The 24,768-nt window shown below is 34.9% G+C and overlaps 1 protein-coding gene across 1 annotated transcript in view; it reads right to left on the reverse strand.

The window, feature by feature from the left end:
- Positions 1-24,768, reverse strand: part of LOC127538761 (sodium-coupled monocarboxylate transporter 1-like) — a 42,524-nt gene that overhangs the window by 17,387 nt on the left and 369 nt on the right. The window contains 9 exon segments of the mRNA XM_051962502.1: positions 129-196; positions 2,506-2,618; positions 6,463-6,551; positions 10,478-10,607; positions 13,646-13,786; positions 14,739-14,893; positions 15,684-15,751; positions 16,189-16,240; positions 20,446-20,511. Of these exon segments, the coding sequence (XP_051818462.1) occupies positions 129-196; positions 2,506-2,618; positions 6,463-6,551; positions 10,478-10,607; positions 13,646-13,786; positions 14,739-14,893; positions 15,684-15,751; positions 16,189-16,240; positions 20,446-20,511 (882 nt within the window).

Consider the following 24,768-nt stretch of genomic DNA (forward strand, 5'->3'; position numbering starts at 1 on the left):
TACCACAATACCTCCCCCAAATAAATGCTTTTTGATTGAAAACTAAAGTTTAAAAAAAAAAAAAAAGAACACAGTGGTGACTGCTCATCACTGATTTCACTATAGGACTGTAAGATGTCTATTCTTACCTGTAACAAAACCCCAATGAGAGATGCTAGAGCTGCCATTCCAATGCACAAAACTCCATACAACACACCTGGGGGAATAGATTGAAAGCAGTCTCAGATCCCAATGTGCCTAATTAATATTCCCAATGCAATAAATTCATCATAGTTTTTAAACAAGTTGATAATCAGTCTAGTCCATGGATTACCAAAGAGATCAAAGTAAGCAAAAGGGTTAAAATAGGGTGTGTATTTCCTAAAGCAAAAGCAATGTGCAAACTTGATAAACAAAACCCTTGTGTTGTGTTTAAGGATTAGTTGAAACACTAGACTACATCAAGTAAAGAATCCCTAGAATTAACTGTGGAGATCATAAGCCTATGAACTATTATTTAGCTAATCCTTCACAAACATTTGTGCTTAACAAAAATCTTATATAACTTTTTTTAAGTTTACCACTAACACAGTACTTCTATTCAGAACTATTTTGTATAACTGGATGGCTCCGACACACACTCAAAGAATTTGGTTTAGAAATACATTAAAGTTAACAGTTTCTACAAACCCTGTTTTCTAAATCAATTTTAATAATGTTTTTAATAGTGGATAGCTTATGTTTTCTTCTGTTCTGATCTTTTGCTTTGCTCCAATGTTTCTTCTTGTCACATTGAATTAATGATTCCTTGGATTGTCAATACCCCTGTATTGACCACTGGTCCTGCTTCCAGATAAACCCTCACTGCGATCATCCTAGAAAGTAACTCCTATGAAGGAGTCAGCCAACCCTTTCAACTTTGAGCCATTTGCCACCCACAGAGCAAACAAGTCAACCTGTCTGAAGCAACAAGACACTCTGAATGCAACATGTTCCAGAGAAGTCAAAACCACTAGCTCTCTTCATAATCTAATAGAGGCAGCTTGGATCTTGAACCCAAGAGCTTTGAGCAATTGCAATGCTTTTAACTCAATACCTGCAGCCATCATTCATAGAAGCAACCATCATAGAGAAGCAACTTGAGGGCCGCTCCTCTATGAACTATAACCATAGATACTGAAGACTTGAATAGAAAATTCTTGCCACCAAAAGGATGTTAAAAGATTCAATATCAGAAGCTGGTATGAATTTATCAAGGGGTAGAGCATTAAGGAAAAGGCATTATCTGCTTTGCTGCTGAACTCTAAGTACAATGGAACCATCTGAGCTGGAGCTGAAAACTTCTTTACATGTTGTCTCCCCTACTAGAACTGAAGATCCCTAAAAGGAGGAACTGGCTTACTGTTCTGTCTGCATCCTCTGTGCTTAGCATAGCAAGCCCTTAATAAATTTTTTAATTTATGAATTCTTTGCTCCACTCTAATTTTTCAGAGAATTCACTATTGGGAAAGGTTTTCCATCATCTTTTTTTCTATGTTATTTAGTCTCTTTCCAAATGTTCTAATTTCAGTCAATCTTATTTTGGCTCTTCTTTCATTCTTCTACTTAGCATTTTTGTGACTGATCCATTCTTTTTTCCCTCTGAAATTCTATTTGTAATTATTGCACAGTTATTTTTCTTTTTCTGAGATTTTATTTTAGGATTGTCAATTCAGGATATTTCTCAGATATTAACTTTAATAAGATATACAGGATCCTAGAATATGCTAAGTGCAGACTCACAGTCACCAACATCTTTCATGAAAAGATCATTGACCATTATGGAATATTATTGTTCGATAAGAAATAATCAGCAGGATGATTTCAGAAAGGCCTGCAGGGACTGACAGGAACCGATGCTGAGTGAAATGAGCAGCGCCAGGAGATCCTTATATACTTCAACAACAATACTATATGATGATCAATTCTGATGGATGTGGCCATCTCCAGCAATGAGATGAACCAAATAAGTTCCAATAGAGCAATAATGAATTGAACCAGCTACACCCAGCAAAAGAACTCTGGGAGATGACTATGAACCACTACATAGAATTCCTAATCCCTCTATTTTTTTGTCCATTTGCATTTTTGATTTCCTTTACAGGCTAATTGTACACTATTTCAGAGTCCAATTCTTTTTGTACAGTCAAATAACTGTTAAGACACATATATTTATTTTGTATTTAATTTATACTTTAACATATTTAACATGTATTGGCCAACCTGCCATTGGGGGAGGGGATGGGGGAAAGGAGGGGAAAAATTGGAACAAAAGGCTTGACAATTGTCAATACTGTAAAATCTACAGCAACTTTTATTTCTAAATCTATGATCTCTTCTTAATACAAAAATAGTTGACCATCCTCAATTCAGCCAGACTGAATGTAGGAATAAAGATTTTTGATATAGCAAACATTTATCCATATTTTTAATAAATTAATAAAAAGATTTTATATATAAAATTGTAAAAATTCAGTGGTCACTTACTTGTTCCTTTCAAAAGCCAAGATAGAGTCTTTTCTGAGAGTGACTGAAAATGAGGTTTGATGAGGTCTTCAATAGTGACTAAAGCTAAAGCATTGATACTGGAGGAAACTGTGCTGAAAGAGACAAGTAAAAACCTAATTACTTTAAAGTATTTTAAGAAGATTTTGTTGTTATTATTTGATCATTTTTAGTCACATCAAACTCTTTTTGACCCCTTTTAGAGTTGTCTTGGAAAAGATGCTGGAGTGGTTTGCATTTTCTTTCCATCTCATTTTATCAGCGTGTAATGTGGAAACCAAGGCAAGCAGGGTTAAGCTCAGTAAGTAAGTTTCTCAGCTAATAAGTTGCTGAGGACTTATTTGAACTCAGGTCTTCCTGACTCCAAATCTGGTATTCTTTCCACTGTGTCACCTAGCTGCCCATTATGAAGAACAAAGAAATAAAGAAGAAGTTGGAAAACAAAAATTGGTAGTAATCATTATATGCAATTCAGTTCATATATTAATGAATTTCTTTAATTCTTTGCATTTTTCTTTTTTGCCCAAAACTTTCATAGAGATGTGAAAGAAATCATTGGCAAAATCTTCCTAACATTTTTATCATCTTTGGAGAAATAAAAAATCAAATGAAAGGAGTCCAAAATAGACTCAACAATGGAGACATAGAAAATTGGAGAATAACAGAAACATACTGTTTAGTTAGTTGAGCACCATGATCAAGTAAAACTTAGAATATCCTGGCCAAAAAAAACTATTAAGGCAAAGCCTTAATGAGCTATGGTTATAGCAAAAAGGGTAGATGTGCTCTATTTTTCTGCCTACAGATAGACGTGTTTCTCATGGTAAAGCATTTCCCCTAGTCTTTTAACATAATAATATCTAGTCTACCTACCATTGTTGTTATTCAATAGTTTTTCAGGTGTGTTCAACTATCTGTGACCCCATTTGGGTTTTTTTTTTTTGGCCAAGATGCTAAAGTAATCTGACATTTCCTTTTCCAGCTCATTTGACAGAAGAGGAAGAACAATACCAAGCAGTAAAAGACAAACCAAGGCTCCTGATTCCACAAATGAGATCATCAATCTAGAGTTGTCCAATTTATAAATAAGGAAATCAAGTTCTAGAAAAGCAAATAACTTGACCGAGGTCCTATGGGAAGTAAATTGAAGAACAAGAATTTAAACCTAGGCTTCTTTATTACTACAATGCTGTTTTGTTTTTTAAAGTATTGTAGTACCTGATTGAATTCAATCTAATTCCACAAGCACTCAATTGAGTTCCTTCCACAAGCAAGACAGCTTGTAAGACCTTAATGAAGAAAAGTCAGAAATGGACAATAATTCTTACCTTCAGGGAGTTTACATTCTACTGTGACTTTGTTAATGCTACCCTCGTCTTACTGGAAGACTATAGAGTATCAGGGACTCTTAGAGATCATCCAGTCCAAACCTGCTCCCCACCTCTTTCATTTTAGAGAGAGAGAGGAATACATGTAACAAGAGACAGACTTGGGGTTTTTTAAATCTTTTGATTTCAAGTCAATTCTTTTTCTATACACTGAATTCTCTCTCTTCTGGCCGAAAAGAAATAAGCATGATGAAGGCAAAAAGATTGGGAGGTTTTTTCATCTTTATAATGAAAGAACTAGTAGTCCATCTTCCTTAAAATATGCTATAATTTTATTTGAAGAGTAAAGGTAGAGGAAGGGGAAATCTACAATTTTACTAGTGGAGAAAGCTTCTTAGCATGTATACTATGAAAAGCATTAATTACATAAGCACTGTTGACCTAATCGATGCTTTTGGAATACAAGTTGTTGAAGAGTAGCCCAAATAATATGCACAAACTAGAATTGCTAGTATATTTCAAATGCAGGAATTGAGCCATGTTGTCCCCCTACTCAATAAAGTCCACTGGTTCTCTATCATTTCCATGATTAAATATAATATTCCCTGTTGACATTCAAAGCCCTTTATTACCTGGAACTTACTTATACCATACTCCCTATCATATATTCTTTGAGCCAATAACTGGTCTCATGCTTATTCCACAAACAAACCATTCTACTTCCCTACTCTGGGAACTCTCTCTCACTGTCCCTCATACCTGGAAGCTCTCACTCCTCCTCTCTGCCTCCCGGCTTCCCTGGATTCCTTCAAGACCCAACTAAAAGCCACTGTTCTGCAAGAAACCTTTTCTAACCTCTCTTAATTCTAGTACCATCTGTCTCTTAATCATTTCTATTTATCCTATATTTAGCTTGTCTATATATAATTGTGCATTTGCTGTCTCCCCTTCCTTTCCTATGTTGTAGCCACACATGTACGTCAATCCATGAGTAACCAGAGATTTCACTGGAATAGAAAGGAATCCCTTCCACAAATACAAACAATACTTCTTTATTCTAAAATTCTAGAAGCATTTCCTGAGGTTAAAAAGAAGTTGTGATTTATCCATGATTATATAGCTAGAAAGTATGAGGCAAAATTTGAATCCAGTTGTTTTAACTCAAAAACTAATATAAAAACCAATACAATCCATCATGCCATACTGCTTCTCTCTCTGAGTCTCTCTCTCTCTCTCTCTCTCTCTCTCTCTGTCTGTCTGTCTGTCTCTGGCTGTCTCAGTGTGTGTGTATGTGTATTTCTCTGTCTCTGTCTCTGTCTTACCTTTATCCCTTTCTGTGTGCCTCTGTGTGTGTGTGTCTCTCTCTCTCTTTGTGTGAATCTGTTTCTTTGTCTCTGTCTCTTTCTGGTGTGATTTTCTCTCACTTTCTCTTTCTGTATGTGTGTGTTTTCTCCCTCTGTATGTGTATTTATATGTACAGACACATACACACATGCACATATATGTATAACTTAGTGCAAAAATACATATGTACCAATAACAAGACTCTACGAGGATCAATTCTGATGGACATGGCTCTCTTCCAACAATGAGATGATTCAAACCAGTTCCACTTGTGCAGTGATGAAGAGAGCCATCTACACCCAGAGAGAGGCATATGGGAAGTGAGTGTAGAGCACAATATAGCATTCTCACTCTCTTTGTTATTTGCTTGCATTGTGTTTTCTTTCTCAGTTTTTCCTTTTTCTTCCTTCTTGATCTGATTTTTCTTGTGCAACCAAACAACTGTATAAATATGTATACACATATTGGATCTAACATGTATTTCAACATATTTAACATGTATTAGATTACCTGCCAGTTAGGGGAGAGGGTGGGGAGAAGGAGGGGAAAAGTTGGAAAAGAAGGTTTTGCAAGGATCAATGCTGAAAAATTACCCATGCATATGCTTTGTAACTAAAAAGCTTTAATAAAAAAAAAAGAAATATTCATAGGCAAGGAAAATATTTCCACATATTGGCCAAGTACGGACATGTATGTCTCATTCTACATTTCTAACCCAGCACGTCTTTATCAAGAGGTAGAAGATGTGCTTTATCAGCAGATATGATTGTCTTGCCCCATTTTTAAAGTACTTTTATATGGAAAAGGAATTCCTTGAAATACAAATGTCGTTTGTGAAAAAATACATGTGTACATCTGTATATATGTGCATGTGTATATGTACATGAATGAAAAATTGTTAGGCTACCTATTTCTGATAAATATCCAAACCTTTTGAAAGTGAACAATGATGACATTTATTCATTGTTATTGAAACCTCAAAGAGAATATGGTAACATGTTAGATAAAAATGATGATGATTATAATAATTAGGATTATTTAGTGTTCACTATGTGCCAGGCACTATGTTAAGCACTTTAAAATTTTTATCTCATTTATCTTATGAACATCAATGATATCACAATTCTTTGAAGTATACAATAGAATATATACATGAGTTACATTTTTATTGTTCTTATATTTAAAATCCAACTTAACTTGTAAAAATATGAAGGTCATTGCAAAGCACTCCAAAAATCACACTCCATGAATTACATAAACTCCATACCTTAGTGTTCCACCATATACACATGCCACAAAGAGTCCAGGGAGTCCCGGATGATCTTGTAGAATATCCATCACTAAATAGGGCATGAGCTGAAAAAGTCCCAGATTTACTTATCAGAAAATAGAATTTTGTTTTTCCAACTGATGAAGGAGATAGATCAATTTCTCAGTTATTTAAGCATTGTCAGAGAATGAATTATTTCACATAAATAAATGTTTGAGATAATTGTTTGGCTCTATAACAAAACTTTATTTCTGTTTGTTGATTGATTTAAAAACTTCAGTATTTCTCTATGACTGTATGATTTCCTCATTGCTTTGCAACAATCTTTGTATCTGTAATCAAACTAATTTCTAAAACACAACTGAGATTCATCTAGTCTAATTATTGTCAAACATATTATTAACAAATGCTCTTAAAATCTGTCTCCATGTTTTAATTTTGAACACAAGATTCCTTCCTCATTTAGCAATAACTTTGAAAGTGCAAATTTGCTAAATCTTTAAAACCAACTCTTTTTTATTACAGCTTTTTTATTTTCAAAACATATGCATGGATAATTTTTCAACATTGACCCCTGCAAAGCCTTATGTTTATGCAAAGCCAAATTTCCCCTCTTTCCCCTCACCCCCTTCCCTAGATGGCAAGTTATCCAATATATGTAAAACCAACTTTTAACAATGAGTTTCTAGTTTTTCCCCATGTTTTTTGCTTAATGTGTAGGATTTTTCTGAATAAGCATGGTCATTTTATAATATGCTTTGTTAATCTGACAAACGCATTCACAAAAGAGCAACACTACTGAACCTGGTCTGGTGCTGATATTTTCTTTGAAGTCCAAGGATCACAGTTATGGTACCTTGAATAAATGGCAAGTCCGCATAAAACAGTACAGGCAAGAATGATCCATTGTCCTACAAGATTTATATAAAGAGACCTAGAACAAAGAATAAAATTCGATCATTTGAACCTAAAAGGTAGCATCATGTAAGGGTAAAAAAAAAAAAAAAAAAGCAACGCATTACCATTTTTGTTTCCATAGTTACATAAAGTAAATACACATTATCATTTAGTTGGACCCAAAAAATGGGTTTTGCTCTGATTTAACAATCTTTTTGACATCAGAAATGTAGATCACATTATGGCCACTAAACTTGGAGCCTAAGAACCAAGATTCAACATCTTTCTTCTTTCGTTCTCCATTACCTGCTTTCTTTATATACAATCATTCTGGAGGGCAATTTTGAACTATGCCCAGTAATGTTCATACATTTCCTTTGATACAGCAATACCATCACTAGGTCTGTATCCAAAAGAGATTTTTTTTTAAAGGAAAAGGAAAAAAATGACCTTTTGTACAAAAATATTTATAGCAGCTCTTTTTGTGGTGACAAAGAAATAGAAATGGAAGGCATTCCCATTAATTGGGGAATAGTTGAACAAGTTGCAGTATATGATTGTGATAGAATACTATTGTGTCATAAGGAATAACAATCAGGATGGTTCCAGAGAAACATGGGAAGACATATCAGCTGATACAAAGTGAAGTGAGTTGAACTAGGAGAACATTGTACCCTGTAACAGCAACATTATACAATGTTCAACTATGAATGAACTAGCTATTCTTATCTATTCAAGACAATTCCAAAGGACTCATGATAAAAAAAAAAATCATATCCTCCTCCAGAGAAAGAATTGATAGAATCTTAATGTAGATTGAAGTATAATCTTTTCTTTATTTTTCTTGTCTCTGGGTTTTTATGGATTTTTTTTGTTTGTGTTTTCTTTCATAACACGACTAATATGGAAATATATTTTGCATGTGGCACATGTATGATTTGTTTCAACTTGCCTTTTCAAAAAGGAAAGAGGGAAGGGAATGAGAGGGAGAGAGAATTTGAATATTTTTGAAGGATTTTTGAGAATTTTAGAAACTAAATTTTTAAATGAATATTAAAGATTATTATTATATGTAATTAAAATAATTCTACATTACAAAGAGTGTTGTCACACCACATAATAATGAAACAACCAGGTTTTTGATAAAATATTTGTTTATTCCAAAGATTGTACTTTCATATATAGTTCCAAAAAAGTATCTCCTCTAATTTTCTCATCTAGTTAAATAGATACTTGGATACTTTGGAATTCAGAAGACACAGTGGAAGATGGAGAAGAGCATTCACTTCCATTTTATAAGGAAATAAGTGCAGGTATTTATGGTGCTCTTCTATTCAGATCTACACACCTGCACTTACCATAGTCACATTCACATTCAGAGTCACATTGTGATTACTGTAATTGACCACAGTGCCATTCAAGTAGAGCCACCTGCACAAAATAGTTTGAGATGTTGCTATGGTAATCAACTATAATCCCTAGTTGTATCCTTTAGATCAAAATGGTTCATCTTATCCAAGCCATTAATGTCAGAAAACAAGGAAAGATGTCAGTCCTTGATCCAGTGATTCTACCTTTTTCAAAAGATTCACTGAAGTTCTCTAAAAGAAAGTTGTTTGCTCCTGCAAAGAAGCACTAAGTATCTGAGGGAGGTTTGAACTCAGATCTTCTTAACTCCAAATCTAGCACTCTATCTACTCTGACAACTAGCTGAAAATAGTGAAGTCGTTTCCTTCTTCCTCCTTTAGAATTAAAAGCAATCTAAGGGTCATCTGTTCAAACTATTCAAATCACAGATGAGGAAACAAGTCCAGAGAGGTAAGTTGTCCAACACCTGTAGTGACAGAATTAAGATCCAAATCCAAACCCTGGGCTCTGACTGGTGTATCACAGTGTCTCTCTAAAGCCTTGGTGTCAAAATGAATGTAATTATAATTTACATGTAATTAGAGAATAAAATACTATTGAAATTTTAAAATAAATAAAGCTTTGATGTCACAAAGGGTTGAATCCAAATTTTATCTTTAACCTTTATTAGCCGTGTAACCTTAAACTTTCTCAGCATTATTTCTTTCATCTGTAAAACAGGGGCAAAACCTCTAGTACCTGCTAATGTTGTTTTGAAACTCAAGAGAGAGATAATATGGAAAGCACTTTGCTAAAATTAAAATTCTTTATGAAAATCAACTTATCATCATGTTTGTACAGATCTGTGATTCTATCATTGAATAAAAGCCAATGGTACAGAGGAAAAATTTATCTGTAAATGTTTATTGAATGAATATAAATGAACAGAGCCTTGAGCAGTGAAATGAAACTTGTCTGTGATCTCATAATTGGTAGGTATCAGAGTAAAGCTCTAAATTCAGAAATGACTTCATTGCCAACATGTTATACATCTTACCACACTGCCTCCCATCACCACCACCATCATCATCACTACTTCCACCATCATCATCATAATCACCATTATCACCATCATCTCTATCATCCTCAACATCATCACTTACCATTATGTTACTGTATTATTACATTATTATGTTGTTACATTATTTATTATTTCAATTGTTTTCCAGTTGTGTCTGACTCTTTGTGACTCCATTTGGGGTTTTCTTGGCAAAGATATTAAAGTGGTTTTCCATTTCCTTTTCTAGCTCATTTCTAAAACACAACTGAGATTCATCTAGTCTAATTATTGTCAAACATATTATTAACAAATGCTCTTAAAATCTGTCTCCATGTTTTAATTTTGAACACAAGATTCCTTCCTCATTTAGCAATAACTTTGAAAGTGCAAATTTGCTAAATCTTTAAAACCAACTCTTTTTTATTACAGCTTTTTTATTTTCAAAACATATGCATGGATAATTTTTCAACATTGACCCCTGCAAAGCCTTATGTTTATGCAAAGCCAAATTTCCCCTCTTTCCCCTCACCCCCTTCCCTAGATGGCAAGTTATCCAATATATGTAAAACCAACTTTTAACAATGAGTTTCTAGTTTTTCCCCATGTTTTTTGCTTAATGTGTAGGATTTTTCTGAATAAGCATGGTCATTTTATAATATGCTTTGTTAATCTGACAAACGCATTCACAAAAGAGCAACACTACTGAACCTGGTCTGGTGCTGATATTTTCTTTGAAGTCCAAGGATCACAGTTATGGTACCTTGAATAAATGGCAAGCCCGCATAAAACAGTACAGGCAAGAATGATCCATTGTCCTACAAGATTTATATAAAGAGACCTAAAACAAAGAATAAAATTCGATCATTTGAACCTAAAAGGTAGCATCATGTAAGGGTAAAAAAAAAAAAAAAAAAAAAAAAGCAAAGCATTACCATTTTTGTTTCCATAGTTACATAAAGTAAATACACATTATCATTTAGTTGGACCCAAAAAATGGGTTTTGCTCTGATTTAACAATCTTTTTGACATCAGAAATGTAGATCACATTATGGCCACTAAACTTGGAGCCTGAGAACCAAGATTCAAGATCTTTCTTCTTTCATTCTCCACTATCTGCTTTCTTTAGATACAATCATTCTGGAGAGCAATTTTGAACTATGCCCAGTAAAATTGTACATACATTTCCTTTGATACAGCAGTACCATCACTAGGTCTGTATTCAAAAGAGATTTTTTTTTAAGGAAAAGGAAAAAAATGACCTTTTGTACAAAAATATTTATAGCAGCTCTTTTTGTGGTGACAAAGAAGTAGAAATGGAAAGCATTCCCATTAATTGGGGAATAGTTGAACAAGTTGCAGTATATGATTGTGATAGAATACTATTGTGTCATAAGGAATAACAATCAGGATGGTTCCAGAGAAACATGGGAAGACATATCAGCTGATACAAAGTGAAGTGAGTTGAACTAGGAGAACATTGTACCCTGTAACAGCAACATTATACAATGTTCAACTATGAATGAACTAGCTATTCTTATCTATTCAAGACAATTCCAAAGGACTCATGATAAAAAAAAAAAATCATATCCTCCTCCAGAGAAAGAATTGATAGAATCTTAATGTAGATTGAAGTATAATCTTTTCTTTATTTTTCTTGTCTCTGGGTTTTTATGGATTTTTTTTGTTTGTGTTTTCTTTCATAACACGACTAATATGGAAATATATTTTGCATGTGGCACATGTATGATTTGTTTCAACTTGCCTTTTCAAAAAGGAAAGAGGGAAGGGAATGAGAGGGAGAGAGAATTTGAATATTTTTGAAGGATTTTTGAGAATTTTAGAAACTAAATTTTTAAATGAATATTAAAGATTATTATTATATGTAATTAAAATAATTCTACATTACAAAGAGTGTTGTCACACCACATAATAATGAAACAACCAAGTTTTTGATAAAATATTTGTTTATTCCAAAGATTGTACTTTCATATATAGTTCCCAAAAAGTATCTCCTCTAATTTTCTCATCTAGTTAAGTAGATACTTGGATACTTTGGAATTCAGAAGACACAGTGGAAGATGGAGAAGAGCATTCACTTCCATTTTATAAGGAAATAAGTGCAGGTATTTATGGTGCTCTTCTATTCAGATCTACACACCTGCACTTACCATAGTCACATTCACATTCAGAGTCACATTGTGATTACTGTAATTGACCACAGTGCCATTCAAGTAGAGCCACCTGCACAAAATAGTTTGAGATGTTGCTATGGTAATCAACTATAATCCCTAGTTGGATCCTTTAGATCAAAATGGTTCATCTTATCCAAGCCATAAATGTCAGAAAACAAGGAAAGATGTCAGTCCTTGATCCAGTGATTCTACCTTTTTCAAAAGATTCACTGAAGTTCTCTAAAAGAAAGTTGTTTGCTCCTGCAAAGAAGCACTAAGTATCTGAGGGAGGTTTGAACTCAGATCTTCTTAACTCCAAATCTAGCACTCTATCTACTCTGACAACTAGCTGAAAATAGTGAAGTCGTTTCCTTCTTCCTCCTTTAGAATTAAAAGCAATCTAAGGGTCATCTGTTCAAACTATTCAAATCACAGATGAGGAAACAAGTCCAGAGAGGTAAGTTGTCCAACACCTGTAGTGACAGAATTAAGATCCAAATCCAAACCCTGGGCTCTGACTGGTGTATCACAGTGTCTTTCTAAAGCCTTGGTGTCAAAATGAATGTAATTATAATTTACATGTAATTAGAGAATAAAATACTATTGAAATTTTAAAATAAATAAAGCTTTGATGTCACAAAGGATTGAATCCAAATTTTATCTTTAACCTTTATTAGCCGTGTAACCTTAAACTTTCTCAGCATCATTTCTTTCATCTGTAAAACAGGGGCAAAACTTCTAGTACCTGCTAATGTTGTTTTGAAACTCAAGAGAGAGATAATATGTAAAGCACTTTGCTAAAATTAAAATTCTTTATGAAAATCAACTTATCATCATGTTTGTACAGATCTGTGATTCTATCATTGAATAAAAGCCAATGGTACAGAGGAAAAATTTATCTGTAAATGTTGATTGAATGAATATAAATGAACAGAGCCTTGAGCAGTGAAATGAAACTTGTCTGTGATCTCATAATTGGTAGGTATCAGAGTAAAGCTCTAAATTCAGAAATGACTTCATTGCCAACATGTTATACATCTTACCACACTGCCTCCCATCACCACCACCATCATCATCACTACTTCCACCATCATCATCATAATCACCATTATCACCATCATCTCTATCATCCTCAACATCATCACTTACCATTATGTTACTGTATTATTACATTATTATGTTGTTACATTATTTATTATTTCAATTGTTTTCCAGTTGTGTCTGACTCTTTGTGACTCCATTTGGGGTTTTCTTGGCAAAGATATTAAAGTGGTTTTCCATTTCCTTTTCTAGCTCATTTTACAGATGAGGAAACTGAGGCAAACTAGATTTATTAATTTGCCCAGAGTCACATAGTACGTGTCTGAAGCCAAATTTGAACTAAGGAAGAGAAGTCTCCCTGCCTCCAGACCTGGTACTCTATCCACTTTGACACCTAGCTGCCTCATTTACCATTCCTTCTCTAGCTCATTTTACAGATGAGGAAACTGAGGCAAACTGGGTTAATTACCTTACCTAGAGTCACATAGCTAGTAAGTATCTGAGGCTAGATTTGAACTAAGGAAGATGAGTCTTCCTGACTCCAGACCTGGTACTCTATCCACTTTGCTACTTAGTTGCCCCATTTACCATTATGCAAAGAGTGAAACAGATCTTTATAAAAACTGAAGGATATTTGAAGACTGTTGATACCAAAGTCTCTTACATTTTTGCTTGGAACCTGCTTTTACAAGCGATGTACCTCTGAACCTGGGATTGATTGATGCCATAGATACTGGTTGATGTGAAGGTCCCCCCAATGGTAATTGTCCAGAAGCTATACCTTTGTAAAGGATTTGGATTGAAGCTAAATGAAAAGGAGGGAAAGGAGACAAAATATCAGACTATTGCACAGAGTGTAATACTGTAGAAACTTTTCACATTTAATTCCAATGAAGTAAAAAGTCATCCTTTAGGAGTTTGAAATATAAAATAAAAAAAAAAAATGAAAGAAACATAAGGTCCTGTTCCTGGGCAACTAGATAGCACAGTAGCCAGAATACTGAATCTGGAGTTAGGAAAGCTTGAGCTGAAAGCTAGTCTCAGAAACTTTATGACTTAAGGCAAGTCGCTTTATCTCTGTCTGCCTCAGTTTCCTCAACTATACAAGCCTCAACTGGGAGGCTTGTAGTGAGGATCAAACAAGATAAATAGGGCGTCCTAAAAGTTCTAAGATAGTGCTAAGATTTAATAACTTCAGGAACATAAATGATACCAACAAACAAAAACTTAGAAGGTTAATTATTTAAATTTTTAAAATACTGATATTTCTTATACAAATTCAATAGAACTATTATCTTATGCATCATTTTGTGTTGATTTTTCAATATAGCCACCATTCTAGTTGATTTTTGAACTTTGTAAAATGTTCTTTGACTGCTTTCAGGGACTGAAAATATTGCATTTGTAATCCCAGCCTTAAAATTATCCCAAACTTAAGGTACTGAAGCATACACAACATCTTTGATGTGGAAAAGTCTAATGGAGTTAAATTAACTAAAGTCTAATAGAGATAAATTAAGATTAGCTGATGTGACCAATCACCTCTACTTGTCTATTGAGCTGAGAAAATGTCATCCAGAAATTAGCACAATCCCAGTGCTTAATAGAAGATGCTCTTTCTTGTTAAAATTAAAATTTTAAATGTATTATTCAAAATTCACAAAACTAAATAAGTATAACAGAAAATTAATTAAATATTAAAATACCACACACGTGTATATATACATATGCACGGGCACAGACAAAAGAAAACTTACTCCCAGAAGTTTAATCTTCCTCCATGATAAGAATCATTTAGAATATTGTCGATCCCACCTTGAATCTCAGCAGCCTTTATGATCACAGACAAAAGTCCTGCCACCATAATTCCAACTTGGAAAACATCTGTCCAGATGACAGCTTTGAAACCACCCTTTGTTGGGGAAAGCACATTTAAAATATTACCATTTTGATCATTGGCTCAGAGGACATGGAAGGAATCTTTGAAATTATTTAATCCAAAATCTTAAATTAAATTAATTAAAGAGAAATTAAATAACTTTTCCAAATTAACATAGTTAGTATGTTAATAATATAGTAGTATGGGGCATAGTTAGGGAATAACGGCCAGTCTTCTGGCTCCATATCCAACAGAGGCAAAGAAGAGAGAAGAATTGTCCTACTGGCTAGCTTGGGCTCAGTTGGCTCAGTCTACTATTCCAGTAGACTGTCTTCATTCTCAGCCAGGTGCAAGACTTTTCCTGCTGAGCTTCTAAGTTGTGTTGGGCTGGAAAATTGTTTCAACCTATCCTTTTATGGGTTCTACTGCTCCAGAATTTGTTTAAAGACATTATTTTTAAAATATTTAAAGGAGAATTTGGGAGAAGTCAGATGAATCTCCACCATCTTGGTTCTGCTTCTCAAGGGTTCCCAGCAAAACTATAAAAGCTTCCTAAGTATTCCTACCCTTCAATACATAGCACTGTATCAAGAGCCTAACTCCCTCCACATCAACCTGAGTATTCTCACCCCACTCTCATCACTACCACTGTAACAAAGAAATCATCAAATACTATGAGGAAATACAATTTTTTCCTCTCTGAATATTCCCATCTTCCCTGTGTAATTAAAAAAATATGGGCAACCCATTTTCTGACAGTAAGAGGGACAGCCTGAGTCCTAGAATTTTCACATGTTCCAATAGAAATAAATGGCAGACATACCATTGTGCAGTAGAAAGTGCAGACCACTCCTGTGACAATGATTGCACCCCAAAGATCAAATCCTGTGACTGAAGAAAAAAGGAGAAAATTAATCCCCATAAAATATATACATTTCAACTGACTCTCAAGAACCACATCCCAAAATTTCAGTAAGTTTTTTTTTCTTTTATAAGAGTTCACAAAACAGATACATCTACTGTTAAAATAGGATTGGATTTGGAGGGAGAGTATCTAGTGTCATAGCCTGGCTTTGCAACTAGGTTTAGTGTGATCTGTCAAAGCTCCTCCCAGATCCTTCTTTGAGGAGGAAGTACCACATCATCCTTTCACACCTGGATGCTCTCTTATGGTACACCATTGTCTCTAGAAACACATTTTCCTGCACCATCACTTCCTCTCTGAAATTCACAGCTCCTTAATTCCTCTTGCCCTTGAGACTCCTTCTCTCTGGAGACATTTATTCAAAATTAACCACATGTAGGCCCAAAATTGTGCAAAAATTTACCTTGATTCAAAGCCAGAGCTGGAGCATAAATAACAATCCCAGTATATAAAATCTAGAAAAGGAAAGCTAGAGTATGAATTGTGGATATAAAATCAAATACATAACAGTGTTTATATTAGTGTTCAAATTTATTTTTCTCCCTCTTCCTATAATTGCATTTCTTTTTTTGGGTATAAATAGAAGGAAGAGCTTCTCATGTACACACCTAGTTCTCTATTATAGGTCATTGAGTTTCATCTGTCTAGAATAAGCAGTTTCACTATGTGAAACACACTGATTAATTTGTATGTTTTGCTGATTTGATGCTTAATCAAAACCCAAGATAAAGTTATACATACAATCATCTCCAAACCACATCCTCACCTCATCCTCTCCTACAAGAACTCAGCACCCTGGACTCTGATTGTCAAGCCATTTTCAAACAATGATAACTGAAGTGCAAGCTCCACATCCCCCTGCCCTTTTTCTTCTAGTCCCTTAAACAGGTAAGTAGTTTTCTCTTATTGGAATGTAAATTTCCTGAAAGTTTTTTTGTCTGCTCAAAGCAATCAGGGGCAGACTTTGCCCAAAATGAAACTTTCAGAACTTGGAGCTGTCCAGCAATTGATTACAAGCTCATAGTAAGTGCTTTTTTTCATTCATTCATCAAAATATGCTGAAGCTTCATCTAATTCTAATTTTAATAATAATAAAAATAAATAATAAAATAATAATAATAAAACATAAACATTTATATACTGCTTTAAGGTTTGCAAAGTGCTTTACAAATACAGTTTATATTTTCTTCCTGGCTGACTGCCTTTCCCCACCTCACCCCTTTTGGGTCCCTTAGAACTTTAGAATTTTTTCTTATTTTGGACCCCAAGGTCCATTTGGTGAGATTCTGCTACATTCTTCCCTCCCTTCGTGGTGATTTTATGCATCACTTTTCTACCTTCTTTCTGTTCCTTTCCATCATATTTGGAAATGTGTTGTAATAAATATTTAAATTTGTTTAAAATAGCTGCTAGTCATTACATAGATGTTTTATGATGTTGCAGTAAAACTCTCCCAATTCTGAATGTTACATTTTCTTTTGAAGTATTATTTTAATTTTTTATACATGGGTCTTATCTCCCTTATTATATTTTGAGTTCCATAAAAGTAATCTTCATGTCTTGTTCTTCTTTGTATTTATTACAGTGCTCCATACATTGTAGGTACTGAATACATATTTTTTATAATAAACATTATTTCTTCAAGAGCTTCTGAAGACAGAACACATCTGAAGAATTGTAACCATTTCAGGATATCATGTTTCATATCATTAAGGGATCAAAAGAACTAGGGATATTTAGCCTGGAGAAGAAAAATTGCCAGTAATGGCAATGAAGAAGAGTGATAGCTGAATTCAAGTATCTGAAGGGCTGAGAAATGGAAGAAAATTTTGATTTGTTTTGCTCCCCTTCCAGAAGGCAGAATCCAAAAAAAAGTATGGCAGAAGGCAAGAGATCAGACTTTACCAAAGGCGAAACTTCCATAATTGGAAATTTTGTTATCCAACTCTTTATGACCCCATTTGGGATTTTCTTGGCAGAGATACTGAAGGAGTTTGCCATTTACAGCTCATTTTATAGAGAGGAAACTGAGGCAAACAGTGTTAAGTGACTTGCTTAGGATCACACAACTAGTAAGGCTGCATTTGAACCCAGAAGGATGAGTTTCCCTAACTCCAGGCATGGAGTTCTATCCATTGCACCACTTAGCTGTGCCCAGCAGAATAATAAACCACAAAAAAGATAGTGAGATTACTGTCATTGGAGGTCTCTGTGGGGAGACTGGATGACCACTTAATGAGAAACAGTGCAGAAAGGATATCTACTCAAGTAAAGAATGGTCTCAGTAACCACTAAGATCACTTTCACTCTGGCATTATATACTCCTGGGCTCCTATTGCTATTTTTTTTTTTCATTTAGCACAGGTCTTCAAATTTCTAGACTTTATTTTTGTCTTTAGGGGAGCATATTATATTCACTAATATAGCACAATCTGCTTAGCCATTTTCCACTAATAGTAGCTATCTTTAGTGAGTGGAAAAGGGAGAGAGGGAAAAAGACATTTAAATTATAATTGTTATATATTTAAGGGAAATGGCAAGTTGTACATAATGGAGTCATCTTCTAAAATTATACTGTGTTAAGGAAATGCTTGCTTTATACCATAATTTTTTTTAAAAGAGTAAAGTAAATCACAGGTCCTTTATTTTCTTTTAATGGGATTACTTCCCTACAGCTTCTTTATTATTTTGATGGAAGGGGCACTATTCTTTTTCTTCTTCTTTTTTTTTTCCTGAGGCAATTGGGGTTAAGTGACTTGCCCAAGGTCACACAGCTAGGAAGTGTTAAGTGTCTGAGATCAGATTTGAACTCAGGTCCTCCTGACTTCAGGGCTGGTGCTCTATCCACTGAGCTACCTAACAGGGTACTATTCTTTAAGACAAAATTTCATGAGCAAGTCATAGGCATGTCTGGGAAGACAATGGAGGAAATGGTAGCCCATAACTTGTGGTGATCTTCTTCTTTAAAATATATATTATGGTTCTCTCTGGGAGCAGGTTTCTCGGGGAGGTTTTCTGGAGGCAGCCTTAGTTGCAATTGAAAGTAATAATCACCTCAAAACACAGCCAGGTGATAAAATGCAAATGTTTGTTTTTTCCTTCCAAAATAGCCCAGTTAACTTTTTCTTAGAAGTCTATCTTTCTGCTTAGTTCTAAGAGCTCTTGTAGCTTTGTCCTTTGTTTCTGCCTCTGCTTTCTTCAGCCTCCAGCCAGCACAAAGGTGAATCTGTCTTTCCTCCAAGAGAGGGCTTCTGGCTGAACTCACTTGACGCTCCCCTCTCAATCTAAATTCAGCTGAACTCCCTTGACTGGGTTTATATATGATCTCTTCTGAGAGAATGGGATTATGGGTTTTCTCCCAGAGTGCTCTCTGGCCCTAAGAGCTTCAAGGGAGGTGTGAATTCACAAAGTTACAAAATTTACTTTGTGAATCTCCCATATTTGTGAACTCCAATGAGTACTTAAATACTTCTTGCTTGTATGAGCTCTCTAAAGGTGTGAACACAAGTATTGTATCAATTAGTTCTACTTAGTACCTTAGTTCAGGTTCTGGCCCAAAACATCTCCTTGTAAGATCAGATCAATAATACTGAACCATGCTAAATTAGATAATTATTGTCTCTATCAACTCTAATGACTTAACAGTTTGTAAAGATTCCAACAATAACTTCTCTGAGTACTTCTGATAGTGATATGGGGATGACCCAACTGGCAGTGCACATGGATACCACTAGCAACATACATACATTCATGGGCTCAGTGGTTCAGGCCAAGTACCAAGATTGATCTTTTTTCCATCTCTTCTTTTTAAATATTCTTGTCCTACATTCTGGAGAATTGGGGTGCAAATTTGAACTAGGTACCATTTGAGTCAACGTGAGAGCTCTCTATGTGGCTTTCAGTTGCCAAGAGGAAAAAGGTTAATAGTTGAGAGACTCTTCTTCATTGTATCAGACTTCAGCACATCTCACCAAAATCCTCATTCATAATGGAGAAAATGCCAAACTGCTAAATCAGGGAGAAACTCTATGATAGCACTTGGCCACATTGGTAACCCCAAGCACTTCAGATGATAATTAACAGCCTTGGCTTCTCAGAGACCTATCTCCCCACACTTTTAAGTTAACTTTCCCTGCATATGTTTCTGTAGTTTTGGATTGTTACTTGTGGAAAACTTTGGAACTGGATATTCAGTGCTGGACAGTTTCCACAACAGGGAGTCTCCCACCTCCATGCTGGGCCGCCACATAAATCCTTTATATTCCACTCCAAATAACTATAGAAATTTGTAAGAAAAGTCCTTGCAAAATTTAGGGTCTCATAGATCTGGGAGTTACTAGTAACTCCAGAGAATTTTCAATGAAAATATTTTTTATCCTTTAAATTAGATTTTTCTTGGAACCTCTTGGTTTAGGAAAAAAAATATTTTCTAAAGGCTATTTAAGGATCAACATGGTCAGTGCTCTGCATTAACAGGTTTCCTATTTTCAATTCTTTTTTCTTTTCAGTTTTCATTTAAACATTCCATAAATCCACTTAGTAATTCCTTAAAATAGATGACCAGATGACAAAGCATCAAACAAAAAAACCTCAAAGTGCTTTGTTTCTCCAAACACTTTATGTTATTTAAAAATAAAAGGGATTCTGGAGAAATACTAACCGTTTGAAAGATGAAGAATATTGTTCCACAGAGACGAATGTGTTTATTGAAACGAAGCTCTAAATACTTAAAAAAATTCAAAAGGTAAAATCGTTAATATGCATAATCAATAGTTTCATATAGCAGTGTCCCACACTATCATAGTATCAAACATTTCAAGCTAGAAAGGACCTCAAAGATTATGTCCGACCTCAAAAGTTATAATTGATAGTAAATGTCAAAGACAGAATTTGAACCTAGGTCTTCAAATATGAAGTCCACTTTCCATCAGCACATGGACTTCCAATCTCTCTATCTCTGTCTCTGTCTCTGTGTGTGTGTCTTTCTCTCTTTCTCTTTCTCTCCCTCTCGCAATATCTCTCTGTCTCTCTCTCTCAGTATCTCTCTATTTGTGTGTATGTGTGTGTCTCTGTCTCTTTCTGTCTCACTCTACATCTGTATCTTTCTGTCTCTCTCTGCCCATCTTTCTGTCTCTTTTTCTATTCTTTGGTCTCTCTCTTTCTATTTCTCTCTGTCTATGTCTCCCTCTATGTGTGTGTGTGTGTGCATATCACAATTCTCTATCAGATTATATCTATGGGGAAAATACAGAATTTTAGGCACCTGGATTCAAATCTCAAATCAGTAAATTTTGTGTAACTCATACCACACATGTGATTTGGATCAAGGATTTGGGGACAGAGGATCTAGGTTCAAAACCTGGCTCTGTCACTTTACTAGCTCTGGGCAAGTTTCCAGGAACAATAATGAGCCTCACCTTCCTATATATTTGCTGTGAGGATCAAATGAGATCCTTTATAGGAAAGAGTTTTGAAAGCTGTAATAACTCTAGACCAGGAGTTTTTAACCTTCCTTTGAGCCACGGATACCTCTGTGACAGTCTGGTAAAATCTAGAGACCCCTTTCTCAGAATACAATTCTTAAATGCAGCAAAAAAAAAAAAATGTGAGTTTAAAAAGAAAACCAGTTATATTAAAATACAGGTATACAGATGTCTCTTTAAAACAATATAAATTCACAAACCCCAGATTATGAACCCCTGCTCTAAACAAAGGTGAAATTTGCCTAATATCAGACCCACAGACCAATAGTGCTAGAAGCTCATTAAGCTAAAAAATGTCCTTATTTCCCTATTTTTGTCAAGCTCAGTTACTCAAGTTCAAAACCTTCTCCAATTTCCCTCTCCTTTTCTCACCCTAATCCCTAGCTAAATCCTTTCATTTCTATTTCCAGACTAGCTCAAACATCCCACGCTCCCTTTCCAGTCCAATTCCTACTGCCACTACCTTTATTATCTTAACCTGTAATGGTTTTCTAATTTATCTTTTTGTCCTGAATCCCCTCTCCCATTTCTTTCCATTTAATCTTTTATATAATTGTCAAAAAAAATCTTCCCAAAGGGCAAATTCAATAATACCACTTCCCTACTCTATTCTTGTCCTTATTGTCTATCAAAATAAAACATGGACTGCCTATTTGAACATTCAGGCTTTTCTACCACGTGGCTCCAATATATCTTTACAGTATTTTCTTCACTATTCCCTGGGTTATTCTCCATTGGCTAATCTCTGCCTTTATGCATTTGCAAATGCTGTCTCCATCTTTTCCCACCAATACCCCCATTACTCAAATGGTCTCAAATGACCAATAAGCAATTGAAGATGTGACATCAGCAGAGCACTTAATGCTAGATAAGCACATTTGAGAATCTTCATCATAGAGATAACTGAATTCATGAGAGTTGATAAGATCACTAAATGAAATTGTAGAGAGGGAGAAGAGATAAGAAGATACTGGAGAGTGAGGAATGGTCAGATAGATAAGAGGGGAACCAGGAGAGAATAGTGTCATTAAAACCTAGAAGGAAAAGTATCAAAGAGGAGAGAATGATTGATAATGTCAAAGTTTGCAAAGAGGTCAAGAAAGATGAAAATTGAGAAAATATTGTTGAATTTGGCAATTATGAGATTGTTGGTAATTTTGGAGAAAGAAAATTTGTTTAAATGAGATTGGAGGTTAGATTATAGATGATAAGACAATGAAAGGAAGGAAAAGGGCACATTGACTGTAGACAACTTTAACGAGGAGATTAATCATTAAAAGAGAAGAAAGATATAAGATGATAGCTAGCACAGACAAATGGATCAAATGAAGAGATTTTGAGGATGGAAGAGATACTGGCATGTTTATAGGTAAAGAAATATCAACCAATAGACAGCAACAGATTGAAGATGAATGAGAAAGTAGGTATGACAGAAGGTACAATGTACTGGGAATGATGTGATGGAATGGGATCACTTATTCATGTAGAGGGGTTTTCCTTGGTAAAGAGAAGGATCACCTCTTCATGTGAAATAAGAATGAAAGAGAGAAGATAGTGACAGAAAATGTCTGGGCGATGTGAGATGAGTGGGGAGGAAGAATGACCTCAATTTTTTCAGTATAATATGAGGCAAGGTTCTCAGAAGAGAGAATGGAAGGAGGAGGAGTCATGAGAGGCTTCAAGAGAGCTAAAAAGATATGAGATACTCAAGCTTGTAAATCAGTCTCTAGTGCTGATGGTTGCTCTATATAGCTTCCTATCTGTCCACAAAAGTTTTCCCATTTGGAAAAGATAACCATCTCAAGGGAAAGATTAATTTCAGAGAACTCCTAACCCAACATCCATCTCTATGAAGAATCATGCACTTCCTAAATGTAGCCCTGGTCATTCTGAAATGGTAACTAGAAACACATTTCTTTCTATGTGTGTCATAGGCTAATAGAATTTAGGTTATAAAGAATGGCTTGCACCAAAGAAACCCTCAATAAATATTTGATTGATAGATGGCACTCCCTAAGACTTCAAAGTATGTTTTACCCCATAATTAAGAAAATTTGAACTTCCTGAAATCACTTTCAAATGTTCTTTTCCTTTTTCTCTTTCCAATTCCTGTGTTTTATCTCAATCCAACACATAAGTAACTAAGCATCAATGGTGTGCTGGAACACATTAAACTCTTAAGTGCTTAATTCTTAAACCACTGAGGTCCCTTTCAACTCAAAAATTCTTTGGTAAATTTGTGCAGAGCATTTTACTAGGGATTAGAGAAGATTTTTAAAAATAGAGAAAACACAGCTGTAATCCTTGCAGGACAGGAATATAGCACAGATAAAAATGACCATAATAGGAAATGTACAAAACTTGGCATTTTTTCCTAAACTACTTTCTAGATTTGGGGTATATGGGTATATATGTCCAGACCTATGATTTCATTAAAAGAGGGAGACAGAATTGTGGAAACTCCTTTCATTGATGAAGTTCAAAACTCTGCAACTTAATATCTTAAAGAGCTACTTGGGGGCATATTAAGTGACTTGCTCAAAATTGCACAGTTAATATTTTAGTCAGTCAGAAATCACTAAAGTACTACAATAAGCCAGTTTCTGTGCTAAGTTCAATTAATACACACACACACACACACACACACACACACACACACACACACAAAGCAAAAGACTGTCTCTACTCTCAAGTAGCTCACAATCTAATGGAGGAGTTCATGATTAGAGGCAAGCCTTAAATCCCCATCTTCCTGACTCACTATGTGATGAGATCTTTATGTTGCTATAATAGAAGAACAGGCTATTTATCTTCCTCTTTTCACAGATGGGGAAAGGAGAAGCAAGGAAGGTGTTTAATGTAGCTTCACAGGGAGGGTACATAGATCATAGCTGTTGAGATAGACACTGGTGCTTCATTGCCTTGTGTAAGCCAAAAATGAGGAAATTTAGGTCAACGCCCACTTCCTTCACTCCCAATCTAATTCTCTCCTCCTTCTCACTAAATTGGGCTAATAACTTTATATTTATATTTATTTATTTATATGTAATAATAATAATTTATATTAATAATTTCTCTAACTCTAATTATAGAGTATGGTGACTCTGGAGCAAAGGCTCACGTTTCAGAGGGTTTGCATAACTCCTTAAAACAATCAAAACAATATTCCTTCTAAACCAACAAGATTGAGGGGGAAAGAATTTATCTCTTTAGGGTCCCACCTCCCCAAGAAATGGTGAGAAGCAAAGGAGATGACTTGCTATATGGAAAAGTAGCAGAGGGGCCATACAGAGCTCTTCATTTATAGTGAGAAGACACTTGCTACTTGTGTGACATTGGGCAGACATTTGGGCTAGAACTTTCTCATTGTGTGTATTGAAAACCCTTTCCAGCTAAAAACAAAAACAACAACAACAAAACAACAACAACAAAAAAAAAAAAAAACCGAGTGTGATGAGCTTTCTTCTACATTCATTAAACCCTCAAAAGAAGGGCAACAT

Source organism: Antechinus flavipes, chromosome 5, assembly GCF_016432865.1.
Source record: "Antechinus flavipes isolate AdamAnt ecotype Samford, QLD, Australia chromosome 5, AdamAnt_v2, whole genome shotgun sequence".
In the NCBI taxonomy this organism is placed as follows: Eukaryota; Metazoa; Chordata; class Mammalia; order Dasyuromorphia; family Dasyuridae; genus Antechinus; species Antechinus flavipes.